The following is a 12745-nucleotide window of genomic DNA, read 5'->3' as shown; positions in this document are numbered from 1 at the left end:
AGATGATTGATTAGACGGCTCTATTGATTGGCTAGTGATCAGTAACACTAGCTTTGATTCTACTGAAGTGGACTCAGATGAACAGAACGCACGTGTAACTGTGTGTGTGTGTGTGTTGTACGGTGCATTCTGAAAATATTCAGACCCCTTGACTTTTCACACGTTTTGTTACGTTAGACTTATTCAAAAATTTATTTAAAAAAATAACATTCTCATCAATCTACTCACAATGCCCCAGAATGACAAAGCGAAAACAGGTTTTTAGGAATGTTTGCAAATTTATTAAATTAAAATCAGAATTATCCTGTTGACATAAGTATTCAGACCCTTTGCTATGAGACTTGAAATTGAGCTCAGGTGCATCCCTGTTTCCATTGATCATCCTTGATGTTTCTACAACTTGATTGGAGTCCACCTGTGGTAAATTCAATTGATTAGACATGATTTGGAAAAGGCACACACCTGTCTATATAAGGTCCCACAGTTGACAGTGCATGTCAGAGCAAAAACCAAGCCATGAGGTCGAAGGAATTGTCCGTAGAGCCCCGAGATAGGATTGTGTCGAGGCCCAGATCTGGGGAAGGGTACCGAAACATTTCTGCTGCATTGAAGGTCCCCAAGAACACAGTGGCCTCCATCATTCTTAAATGGAAGAAGTTTGGAACCACCAAGACTCTTCCTGGAGCTGGCCGCCCGGCCAAACTGAGCAATCGGGGGAGAAGGGCTTCGGTCAGGGAGTTGACCAAGAACTTGATTGTCACTCTGACAGAGCTCTAGAGTTCCTCTGTGGAGATGGTTGTCTTTCTGGAAGGTTCTCCCATCTCTGCAGCACTCCACCAATCAGGCCTTTATAGTAGAGTGGCCAGATGGAAGCCACTCCTCAGTAAAAGGAACATGACAGCTCGCTTGGAGTTTGCCAAAAGACACCTAAAGACTCTCAGACCATGAGAAACAAAATTCTCCGGTCTGATGAAACCAAGATTGAACTCTTTGGCCTGAATGCCAAGCGTCACGTCTGGAGGAAACCTGGCACCATCCCTACGGTGAAGCATGGTGGTGGCAGCATCATGCTGTGGGGATGTTTTTCAGTGACTGGGAGACTAGTCAGGATCGAGGAAAAGATGAAGAGCAAAGTACAGAGAGATCCTTGATGAAAACCTGCTCAGGACCTCAGACTGGGGCAAAGGTTCACCTTCCAACAGAACAACAACCCTAAGCACACAGCCAAGACAACACAGGAGTGGCTTCGAGGCAAGTCTCAATGTCCTTGAGTGGCCCATCCAGAGCCCGGAGCTGAACCCGATTTGAACATCTCTGGAAAGACCTGAAAATAGCTGTGCAGCGACGCTCTCCATCCAACCTGACAGAGCTTGAGAGAATCTGCAGAGAAGAATGGGAGAAACTCCCCAAATAGCCTTGTCTCTGATCCTGGCCGTGCTGCTGTTTAAACCGGTGTGTGTTGTAACTGTGTGTTCCAGGTCTCTGGTAGCCTTGTCTCTGATCCTGGCCATGCTGCTGTTTAAACCGGTGTGTGTTGTAACTGTGTGTTCCAGGTCTCTGGTAGCCTTGTCTCTGATCCTGGCCATGCTGCTGTTTAAACCTGTGTGTGTGTGTTGTAACTGTGTGTTCCAGGTCTCTGGTAGCCTTGTCTCTGATCCTGTGTGTGTGTTGTAACTGTGTGTTCCAGGTCTCTGGTAGCCTTGTCTCTGATCCTGGCCATGCTGCTGTTTAAACCTGTGTGTGTGTGTTGTAACTGTGTGTTCCAGGTCTCTGGTGGCCTTGTCTCTGATCCTGGCCATGCTGCTGTTTAAACCTGTGTGTGTGTTGTAACTGTGTGTTCCAGGTCTCTGGTAGCGTTGTCTCTGATCCTGGCCATGCTGCTGTTTAAACCGGTGTGTGTGTATTGTAACTGTGTGTTCCAGGTCTCTGGTAGCCTTGTCTCTGATCCTGGCCATGCTGCTGTTTAAACCTGTGTGTGTGTTGTAACTGTGTGTTCCAGGTCTCTGGTAGCCTTGTCTCTGATCCTGTGTGTGTGTTGTAACTGTGTGTTCCAGGTCTCTGGTAGCCTTGTCTCTGATCCTGGCCATGCTGCTGTTTAAACCTGTGTGTTCCAGGTCTCTGGTGGCCTTGTCTCTGATCCTGGCCATGCTGCTGTTTAAACCTGTGTGTGTATTGTAACTGTGTTCCAGGTCTCTGGTGGCGTTGTCTCTGATCCTGGCCATGCTGCTGTTTAAACCTGTGTGTATTGTAACTGTGTGTTCCAGGTCTCTGGTAGCGTTGTCTCTGATCCTGGCCATGCTGCTGTTTAAACCTGTGTGTGTGTTGTAACTGTGTGTTCCAGGTCTCTGGTAGCCTTGTCTCTGATCCTGGCCATGCTGCTGTTTAAACCTGTGTGTTCCAGGTCTCTGGTAGCGTTGTCTCTGATCCTGGCCATGCTGCTGTTTAAACCTGTGTGTTCCAGGTCTCTGGTAGCCTTGTCTCTGATCCTGGCCATGCTGCTGTTTAAACCTGTGTGTTCCAGGTCTCTGGTAGCGTTGTCTCTGATCCTGGCCATGCTGCTGTTTAAACCTGTGTGTTCCAGGTCTCTGGTAGCGTTGTCTCTGATCCTGGCCATGCTGCTGTTTAAACCTGTGTGTTCCAGGTCTCTGGTAGCCTTGTCTCTGATCCTGGCCATGCTGCTGTTTAAACCTGTGTGTTCCAGGTCTCTGGTAGCCTTGTCTCTGATCCTGGCCATGCTGCTGTTTAAACCTGTGTGTTCCAGGTCTCTGGTAGCCTTGTCTCTGATCCTGGCCATGCTGCTGTTTAAACCTGTGTGTTCCAGGTCTCTGGTAGCGTTGTCTCTGATCCTGGCCATGCTGCTGTTTAAACCTGTGTGTTCCAGGTCTCTGGTAGCGTTGTCTCTGATCCTGGCCATGCTGCTGTTTAAACCTGTGTGTTCCAGGTCTCTGGTAGCGTTGTCTCTGATCCTGGCCATGCTGCTGTTTAAACCTGTGTGTTCCAGGTCTCTGGTAGCGTTGTCTCTGATCCTGGCCATGCTGCTGTTTAAACCTGTGTGTTCCAGGTCTCTGGTAGCGTTGTCTCTGATCCTGGCCATGCTGCTGTTTAAACCTGTGTGTTCCAGGTCTCTGGTAGCGTTGTCTCTGATCCTGGCCATGCTGCTGTTTAAACCTGTGTGTTCCAGGTCTCTGGTAGCGTTGTCTCTGATCCTGGCCATGCTGCTGTTTAAACCTGTGTGTTCCAGGTCTCTGGTAGCGTTGTCTCTGATCCTGGCCATGCTGCTGTTTAAACCTGTGTGTTCCAGGTCTCTGGTAGCGTTGTCTCTGATCCTGGCCATGCTGCTGTTTAAACCTGTGTGTTCCAGGTCTCTGGTGGCCTTGTCTCTGATCCTGGCCATGCTGCTGTTTAAACCTGTGTGTTCCAGGTCTCTGGTAGCGTTGTCTCTGATCCTGGCCATGCTGCTGTTTAAACCTGTGTGTTCCAGGTCTCTGGTAGCGTTGTCTCTGATCCTGGCCATGCTGCTGTTTAAACCTGTGTGTTCCAGGTCTCTGGTAGCGTTGTCTCTGATCCTGGCCATGCTGCTGTTTAAACCTGTGTGTTCCAGGTCTCTGGTAGCGTTGTCTCTGATCCTGGCCATGCTGCTGTTTAAACCTGTGTGTTCCAGGTCTCTGGTAGCGTTGTCTCTGATCCTGGCCATGCTGCTGTTTAAACCTGTGTGTTCCAGGTCTCTGGTAGCGTTGTCTCTGATCCTGGCCATGCTGCTGTTTAAACCTGTGTGTTCCAGGTCTCTGGTAGCGTTGTCTCTGATCCTGGCCATGCTGCTGTTTAAACCTGTGTGTTCCAGGTCTCTGGTAGCGTTGTCTCTGATCCTGGCCATGCTGCTGTTTAAACCTGTGTGTTCCAGGTCTCTGGTGGCCTTGTCTCTGATCCTGGCCATGCTGCTGTTTAAACCTGTGTGTTCCAGGTCTCTGGTAGCGTTGTCTCTGATCCTGGCCATGCTGCTGTTTAAACCTGTGTGTTCCAGGTCTCTGGTAGCGTTGTCTCTGATCCTGGCCATGCTGCTGTTTAAACCTGTGTGTTCCAGGTCTCTGGTAGCGTTGTCTCTGATCCTGGCCATGCTGCTGTTTAAACCTGTGTGTTCCAGGTCTCTGGTAGCGTTGTCTCTGATCCTGGCCATGCTGCTGTTTAAACCTGTGTGTTCCAGGTCTCTGGTAGCGTTGTCTCTGATCCTGGCCATGCTGCTGTTTAAACCTGTGTGTTCCAGGTCTCTGGTAGCGTTGTCTCTGATCCTGGCCATGCTGCTGTTTAAACCTGTGTGTTCCAGGTCTCTGGTGGCCTTCTCTCTGATCCTGGCCATGCTGCTGTTTAAACCTGTGTGTTCCAGGTCTCTGGTAGCGTTGTCTCTGATCCTGGCCATGCTGCTGTTTAAACCTGTGTGTTCCAGGTCTCTGGTAGCCTTGTCTCTGATCCTGGCCATGCTGCTGTTTAAACCTGTGTGTTCCAGGTCTCTGGTAGCCTTGTCTCTGATCCTGGCCATGCTGCTGTTTAAACCTGTGTGTTCCAGGTCTCTGGTAGCGTTGTCTCTGATCCTGGCCATGCTGCTGTTTAAACCTGTGTGTTCCAGGTCTCTGGTAGCGTTGTCTCTGATCCTGGCCATGCTGCTGTTTAAACCTGTGTGTTCCAGGTCTCTGGTAGCCTTGTCTCTGATCCTGGCCATGCTGCTGTTTAAACCTGTGTGTGTGTTGTAACTGTGTTCCAGGTCTCTGGTAGTGTGTTGTGTGTGTGTTGTAACCAGGTCTCTGGTAGCCTTGTCTCTGATCCTGGCCATGCTGCTGTTTAAACCGGCTCCCATCTACATCTTGGATGAGGTGGACGCTGCTCTGGACCTCTCACACACACAGAACATAGGACAGATGTTGAGGACACACTTCACACACTCCCAGGTAACACACCGGCCCTACACACACTGGGGTGGCAGGTAGCCTAGTGGTTAGAGCGTAGAGGCGGCAGGTAGCCTAGTGGTTAGAGCGTAGAGGCGGCAGGTAGCCTAGTGGTTAGAGCGTTGGACTAGTAACCGGAAAGGTTGCTGGATCGAATCCCCAAGCTGACAAGGTACAAATCTGTTGTTCTGCCCCTGAACAAGGCAGTTGACCCACTGTTCCTAGGCCGTCATTGTAAATAAGAATTTGTTCTTAACGGACCTGCCTGGTTAAATAAAACACCTGCCATATAAAGTATGTTAAGAGCCCACTTTGTCTCCATTTCATAAATGTATTTTTACAGTCTCTCTCTAAAGCTGTTTCTCCTCTTCTCTGTAGTTTGTGGTGGTCTCTCTGAAGGATGGCATGTTCACCAACGCCAACGTTCTGTTCAAGACTAAGTTTGTAGACGGGGTGTCTGCCGTGTCCCGTACCACCCAGGCCCAACCAGACCAGAACAAGGGACCGCGAAAAGGCCCGTCTCAAAGGCCGCAGGCACAGAAAAGAATCGCTAACTAGTTCATGTCTGTAGCTAGCTAGAGGCTTACTGATGTTTCTACGTGTCTGTTTGTCCTTTTATGTGTTAAGGTCATCACTAAAGCCTTTCAAACGAGTATTTAGTTGTCCATTCCACTAGTCGTCTGGCTTAACATAAAACCTGCAATTCTTCTGTCCTTGTATACAGATTTGTTTGTGTCTGAAAATAATCTACTGTTCCACACCATGTATGGCTATTTTAAATGTCTTGTTACTTCCTTCACTGTCTTGGGGGACATGTTTCTACAGTTGAATAACAGTACACTTTTTCTTGTTGCTTAAAAATAAAGCTGCTTTCACAAAGACAGTGTGTTGAACTTTAATAGTTTAAAACCAAATAATGACATCTTCAAAGCTCACGGTAGTTTTTATTTCGGAGACGAATTACACGCCTCCCTCTCACACCAACCGACCCCCACTGATCCATCGTTGGGGTTTTTAATCAACGTTTCTGAAAATATATATTTTTTTACACCCGTTGTTTTAAACATGCAAACTGGGGGAGGGAGAAGTAATGACCAGTTCAGACAGAGAAACATCCCTGGTCACCACCTCTAGTTCTAAAGAGCTCCAGGTGCAGGCTTTTGGTCCAACCCAGCACTAGTTAACATCACCTATCATAAAGACCAGTGCTTGACTTAGGCAGGACTTCACCAGAACTGAGCACTAGTACCTCAACAGTATTGTGGAGCTCCGGCACCTATTTCAGTCCAAGTACTGATCCAAACCGTGATAACATCAGGTGTTGGGCTGGAACAAAAGCCTGCTCATCTCATTCCATGGAGGGCCTGCGTCCACAGGTTTTTCCTTTAAGACCTAGACAACCAGGTGAGGGGAGTTCCTTACTAATTAGTGACCTTTAATTCATCGAGGGAGAACCAATAGACACTCAGCCCTCTGTGGAATGAGTTTAACACACGCTGTTGATTGGCTGGAACAACAGTCTACGTGCTCCAGGACCAGGAAGTTGACAACCAATGTGTTAAATAAAGTTGCAGTATCATCCTTGGTTACGTCCCAAATGGCAACCCTATTCCCACTAGTAGTGTTTAGGGAATGTGGGACGTACCCTTGTAGTTCATCGGTAGGGGTGCACTGTACTGGCTGCAGCAGGAGAGAGAGAAGGGACCTGTTTAGAAGCTGTTACACAGGACAAATCCTTAACGGCTCCAGGTTCCCTTTTATCCAGGTTCCCAAACTGTCCAGGACTTTATTTGTCCCCCAAGGATTTAAAAAGAAAGAATGTAAGACTGAAAAACATCTGATGATTTTAGTTGGGGAAATCTGTTCCAACGTCTCCAAGAGATGTACGTGATCCTAAACAAGATTTGAAATGATGTTTTTAGTCTAATTATAAATCATTGTGATCTATTAGCCACCTGACCCCCATCTGCTCAAGAAAAAAAAAGAAAAAAATTGTCCCTCGGCTGAATTTAGTTGATGACCCCTGGACTATATAGTGCACTACTTCAGAGCAGAGAGTCCTATGGGACCTGGTCAACAGTAGTGCACTATATCGGGAATAGGGTGCTGTTTGTTTACATAGTGAGTTGATATTGCGTTTACTATGACACTGTCCCATTATAATGACTCGGCCAGCCGTCCACCCATTGACACAATACACATTATAAATCATCACGCCTGTCCACACAGAGATCTAGGGGTGTATTCAAGAGTGTGTGTGTGTGTGTTCAAGGCTAACTAGGTAGGTGTGTGTGTGTGTGTTCAGGGTTGACTAGGTGTGTGTGTGTGTGTGTGTGTCAGGGTTGACTAGGTGTGTGTGTGTCAGGGTTGACTAGGTGTGTGTGGTGTGTTCAGGGTTGACTAGGTGTGTGTGTGTGTGTGTGTTCAGGGCTGACTAGGTGTGTGTGTGTTCAGGGTTGACTAGGTGTGTGTGTGTGTGTGTTGACAGGGTTGACTAGGTAGGTGTGTGTAGGTGGTGTGTGTGTTCAGGGTTGACTAGGTAGGTGTGTGTGTGTGTGTGTGTTCAGGGTTGACTAGGTAGGTGTGTGTGTGTGTGTGTTCAGGGTTGACTAGGTAGGTGTGTGTGTGTGTGTGTGTGTTCAGGGTTGACTAGGTAGGTGTGTGTGTGTGTTCAGGGTTGACTAGGTAGGTGTGTGTGTGTGTTCAGGGTTGACTAGGGGTGTGTGTGTGTGTTCAGGGCTGACTAGGTTGGTGTGTGTGTGTGTTCAGGGCTGACTAGGTTGGTGTGTGTGTGTGTTCAGGGCTGACTAGGTTGGTGTGTGTGTGTTCAGGGTTGACTAGGTAGGTGTGTGTGTTCAGGGCTGACTAGGTAGGTGTGTGTGTTTGTGTGTGTGTAGGGTTGACTAGGTGTGTGTGTGTAGGGTTGACTAGGTGTGTGTGTGTGTTCAGGGTTGACTAGGGGTGTGTGTGTTCAGGGTTGACTAGGGGTGTGTGTGTGTGTTCAGGGTTGACTAGGTAGGTGTGTGTGTTCAGGGCTGACTAGGTAGGTGTGTGTGTGTGTGTAGGGTTGACTAGATGTGTGTGTGTGTGTAGGGTTGACTAGGTGTGTGTGTAGGGTTGACTAGGGGTGTGTGTGTTCAGGGTTGACTAGGGGGGTGTGTGTGTTCAGGGTTGACTAGGTGTGTGTGTGTGTTCAGGGTTGACTAGGGGTGTGTGTGTTCAGGGTTGACTAGGGGTGTGTGTGTTCAGGGTTGACTAGGTGTGTGTGTTCAGGGTTGACTAGGGGTGTGTGTGTGTGTTCAGGGTTGACTCTGGATGTTCCTCCGTAGTTCCTGGGCCTTGTCTCGTAGGTCAGGTCTGCTGTCTGTCTGCAGGGTGGACAGTGAACGTTGCAGCTGCTCGCGACTCTTCCCCGATACACACTCCCACTGACCGCTCTCTGGAACGACACACACAACGTCCCCGTCAGGGTCTAGGAGGGGAGACAACCTGTCCCCCTTCAGGGTCTAGGAGGGGAGACAATCTGTCCCCCTTCAGGGACGACAACCTGTCCCCCTTCAGGGACTAGGAGGGGAGACAACCTGTCCCCCTTCAGGGACTAGGAGGGGAGACAACCTGTCCCCCTTCAGGGTCTAGGAGGGGAGACAATCTGTCCCCCTTCAGGGTCTAGGAGGGGAGACAATCTGTCCCCCTTCAGGGTCTAGGAGGGGAGACAATCTGTCCCCCTTCAGGGTCTAGGAGGGGAGACAATCTGTCCCCCTTCAGGGTCTAGGAGGGGAGACAATATGTCCCCCTTCAGGGTCTAGGAGGGGAGACAATATGTCCCCCTTCAGGGTCTAGGAGGGGAGACAACCTGTCCCCCTTCAGGGTCTAGGAGGGGAGACAACCTGTCCCCCTTCAGGGTCTAGGAGGGGAGACAACCTGTCCCCCTTCAGGGTCTAGGAGGGGAGACAATCTGTCCCCTTCAGGGTCTAGGAGGGGAGACAATCTGTCCCCTTCAGGGTCTAGGAGGGGAGACAACCTGTCCCCCTTCAGGGTCTAGGAGGGGAGACAACCTGTCCCCCTTCAGGGTCTAGGAGGGGAGACAACCTGTCCCCCTTCAGGGTCTAGGAGGGGAGACAATATGTCCCCCTTCAGGGTCTAGGAGGGGAGACAATATGTCCCCCTTCAGGGTCTAGGAGGGGAGACAATATGTCCCCCTTCAGGGTCTAGGAGGGGAGACAATATGTCCCCCTTCAGGGTCTAGGAGGGGAGACAACCTGTCCCCCTTCAGAGACTAGGAGGGGAGACAACCTGTCCCCCTTCAGGGACTAGGAGGGGAGACAACCTGTCCCCCTTCAGGGACTAGGAGGGGAGACAATCTGTCCCCCTTCAGGGTCTAGGAGGAGAGACAACCTGTCCCCTTCAGAGACTAGGAGGGGAGAAAAATCGGTCCCCCTTCAGAGACTAGAGGATAAATAGTTTTCAAACAGATGATGATGCAGTGCTCATGTATATATGTTGGCTCAGGTTTGAGTAAAATGACTCCTAGACATCGTTCTACTCATAGACTCAAACATAGTCCTATATTCTAGGCATGGAAGGTCAAGTCCTGCACACTGGTGCTTTTACTTCCTGGGTCAACCAATGTTTGGGTTAAAGACACCTTTAGAAGAGTTGAGAGAAGTGGGACTAGTCATTTAGCACAGTAAACAGACGAAGGCTTACCTCCGGTCCTCTTCACCAGTAGTTCCACAACAGACAACGCTTCGGTCCTCACAGAGGAGTAACTCTTATTCTCTACAGGAGGAAACATTATAAACACGGTGAATCTTTATAATTTAGAAACATCTAGTTTCCCCCAGACCCGGATTAAAGCTACACCCAGATTAAAGCTACTCCTACACCCAGATTAAAGCTACTCCTGGATTAAAGCTACACCTGGATTAAATTTAAAATCATGATTTACTCAAAAAGAGAATGTTTCAAATGAAAGAGATTTTTACTTCATGAATAGGTTCAGGGAAACTCGCCCCTTCTGTAAATGTTTCGCTCCTCAGAAGGTCTTAGTCTAGTGAGTGTGTGAGAGCAGTGTAAAGGTCTTCCCTAGTCGCTGTGTGCGAGCAGTGTAAAGGTCTTACCTAGTGGGTGTGTGAGAGCAGTGTGGCGGTCTTACCTAGTGGCTGTGTGAGAGCAGTGTACAGGTCTTCCCTAGTGGGTGGGTGAGAGCAGTGTACAGGTCTTCCCTAGTGGGTGGGTGAGAGCAGTGTACAGGTCTTCCCTAGTGGGTGTGTGAGAGCAGTGTACAGGTCTTCCCTAGTGGGTGGGTGAGAGCAGTGTACAGGTCTTACCTAGTGGGTGTGTGAGAGCAGTGTACAGGTCTTACCTAGTGGGTGTGTGAGAGCAGTGTACAGGTCTTACCTAGTGGGTGTGTGAGAGCAGTGTACAGGTCTTACCTAGTGGGTGTGTGAGAGCAGTGTACAGGTCTTACCTAGTGGGTGTGTGCGAGCAGTGTACAGGTCTTACCTAGTGGGTGTGTGAGAGCAGTGTGGCGGTCTTACCTAGTGGGTGGGTGAGAGCAGTGTACAGGTCTTCCCTAGTGGGTGTGTGAGAGCAGTGTGAAGGTCTTACCTAGTGGGTGGGTGAGAGCGCTGCATGTCTCTGTGAGGATAAGGGACAAGGCTGTGAAGTTCTGGTTGTCTTTCGCTTTCTCCAACAGCAGCAACCTACACAGGAACAACAAGAGTAAATCCTTATCAAACCAGATGGAGAACAACATGTACCAGTTGAGAGTCAGAAAGGACAGGATAGGTAGCAGCGCCACCTCGCCCTCCGATAGGCTAGAGGAAGCAGCGCCACCTCGCCCTCCGATAGGCTAGAGGAAGCAGCGCCACCTCGCCCTCCGATAGGCTAGAGGAAGCAGCTCCACCTCGCCCTCCGATAGGCTAGAGGAAGCAGCGCCACCTCGCCCTCCGATAGGCTAGAGGAAGCAGCGCCACCTCGCCCTCCAATAGGCTAGAGGAAGCAGCTCCACCTCGCCCTCCGATAGGCTAGAGGAAGCAGCTCCAACTCGCCCTCCGATAGGCTAAACTAACGTTTTAAGTCTTTCAGATCTAGATAGGTGCACATGGCATAGAACAGGGCTCTCCAACCCTGTTCCTGTAGAGAAACCCTCCTGTAGGTTTTAACTCCAACCCTGTTCCTGGAGAGAAACCCTCCTGTAGGTTTTAACTCCAACCCTGTTCCTGGAGAGAGACCCTCCTGTAGGTTTTAACTCCAACCCTGTTCCTGGAGAGAAACCCTCCTGTAGGTTTTAACTACAACCCTGTTCCTGGAGAGAGACCCTCCTGTAGGTTTTAACTCCAACCCTGTTCCTGGAGAGAAACCCTCCTGTAGGTTTTAACTCCAACCCTGTTCCTGGAGAGATACCCTCCTGTAGGTTTTAACTCCAACCCTGTTCCTGGAGAGATACCCTCCTGTAGGTTTTAACTCCAACCCTGTTCCTGGAGAGATACCCTCCTGTAGGTTACCCCCCCCCCCCCAGCCTTCATAGACTGTGTGTTTGTGTCCTTACCTCTGGAAGTACGCCTTCATAGACTGTAGTACCCCCACCTGGACCCTCCACGTACTGAGCTTCAACCTCTCACACATCAGACAGCACAGGTCCAACTGGAAACGCTCTGGGACCACAGGAGAGATACAGCATTAAACACATGTACTGCAATACAATTACAATCACCTCTGAAATAAACATATACCCTGGGTTTGTGTGTTGTCGTTGGGCCAGTCAGAACCTTACCCTGGGTTTGTGTTGTCGTTGGGCCAGTCAGAACCTTACCCTGGGTTTGTGTTGTCGTTGGGCCAGTCAGAACCTTACCCTGGGTTTGTGTTGTCGTTGGGCCAGTCAGAACCTTACCCTGGGTTTGTGTTGTCGTTGGGCCAGTCAGAACCTTACCCTGGGTTTGTGTGTTGTCGTTGGGCCAGTCAGAACCTTACCCTGGGTTTGTGTTGTCGTCGTTGGGCCAGTCAGAATCTTACCCTGGGTTTGTGTTGTCGTTGGGCCAGTCAGAACCTTACCCTGGGTGTGTGTCGTCGTTGGGCCAGTCAGAACCTTACCCTGGGTTTGTGTGTTGTCGTTGGGCCAGTCAGAACCTTACCCTGGGTTTGTGTGTTGTCGTTGGGCCAGTCAGAACCTTACCCTGGGTTTGTGTTGTCGTTGGGCCAATCAGAACCTTACCCTGGGTTTGTGTTGTCGTTGGGCCAGTCAGAACCTTACCCTGGGTTTGTGTGTTGTCGTTGGGCCAGTCAGAACCTTACCCTGGGTTTGTGTGTTGTCGTTGGGCCAGTCAGAACCTTACCCTGGGTTTGTGTGTTGTCGTTGGGCCAGTCAGAACCTTACCCTGGGTTTGTGTTGTCGTTGGGCCAGTCAGAACCTTACCCTGGGTTTGTGTTGTCGTTGGGCCAGTCAGAACCTTACCCTAGGTTTGTGTGTTGTCGTTGGGCCAGTCAGAACCTTACCCTGGGTTTGTGTGTTGGCGTTGGGCCAGTCAGAACCTTATCCTGGGTTTGTGTTGTCGTTGTGCCAATCAGAACCTTACCCTGGGTTTGTGTTGTCGTTGTGCCAGTCAGAACCTTACCCTGGGTTTGTGTGTTGTTGGGCCAGTCAGAACATTACCCTGGGTTTGTGTTGTCATTGGGCCAGTCAGAACCTTACCCTGGGTTTGTGTTGTCGTTGGGCCAGTCAGAACCTTACCCTGGGTTTGTGTTGTCGTTGTGCCAATCAGAACCTTACCCTGGGTTTTTGTGTTGTCGTTGGGCCAGTCAGAACC

General features: G+C 49.9%; 2 protein-coding genes and 2 long non-coding RNA genes across 11 annotated transcripts in view; 2 read left to right on the top strand and 2 right to left on the bottom strand.

Moving 5' to 3' along the window:
- smc2 (structural maintenance of chromosomes 2) overlaps window positions 1–5818 on the top strand; it is a 43294-nt gene extending 37476 nt beyond the window's left edge. Inside the window, exons 26-27 of one of the 2 annotated variants that reach the window (XM_071408283.1) lie at window positions 4793–4940; window positions 5316–5818. In XM_071408283.1, the coding sequence (XP_071264384.1) occupies window positions 4793–4940; window positions 5316–5495 (328 nt within the window). In that variant the 3' untranslated portion in view covers window positions 5496–5818. Of the gene's footprint in view, window positions 1–1478; window positions 1771–4792; window positions 4941–5315 lie in introns of those variants that run through there. The other variant, XM_071408284.1, reaches the window with a different exon arrangement.
- Window positions 164–2510, bottom strand: LOC139579545 (uncharacterized). Its single transcript, XR_011675783.1, has 2 exons — window positions 2312–2510; window positions 164–2079 (listed from the first exon to the last, which is right to left on the bottom strand). It is a non-coding gene; the product is annotated as an uncharacterized lncRNA (long non-coding RNA).
- A 1388-nt stretch (window positions 5819–7206) lies between the features above and the next one.
- LOC139579544 (uncharacterized) lies at window positions 7207–7736 on the top strand. 5 transcript variants are annotated; one of them, XR_011675779.1, is made up of 3 exons: window positions 7207–7260; window positions 7342–7407; window positions 7481–7736. It is a non-coding gene; the product is annotated as an uncharacterized lncRNA (long non-coding RNA). The 5 variants fall into 5 exon arrangements; XR_011675778.1 differs by having other exon boundaries at window positions 7209–7254; XR_011675780.1 differs by having other exon boundaries at window positions 7214–7266; window positions 7376–7407; window positions 7481–7734.
- ecpas (Ecm29 proteasome adaptor and scaffold) overlaps window positions 7328–12745 on the bottom strand; it is a 57792-nt gene continuing 52374 nt past the window's right edge. For 2 of the 3 annotated variants that reach the window (XM_071408280.1, XM_071408282.1), the window contains exons 43-46: window positions 11491–11596; window positions 10548–10642; window positions 9645–9716; window positions 8118–8376 (exon numbers count right to left, since the gene is read on the bottom strand). In XM_071408280.1, the coding sequence (XP_071264381.1) occupies window positions 8237–8376; window positions 9645–9716; window positions 10548–10642; window positions 11491–11596 (413 nt within the window). In that variant the 3' untranslated portion in view covers window positions 8118–8236. Of the gene's footprint in view, window positions 7404–8117; window positions 8377–9644; window positions 9717–10547; window positions 10643–11490; window positions 11597–12745 lie in introns of those variants that run through there. The other variant, XM_071408281.1, reaches the window with a different exon arrangement.

The sequence above is a fragment of the Salvelinus alpinus genome, chromosome 6 (assembly GCF_045679555.1).
Source record: "Salvelinus alpinus chromosome 6, SLU_Salpinus.1, whole genome shotgun sequence".
Lineage (NCBI taxonomy): Eukaryota > Metazoa > Chordata > Actinopteri > Salmoniformes > Salmonidae > Salvelinus > Salvelinus alpinus.
The sequence above is the reverse complement of the archived record's forward strand: the minus strand, read 5'-3'. Positions and strand labels throughout refer to the sequence as shown.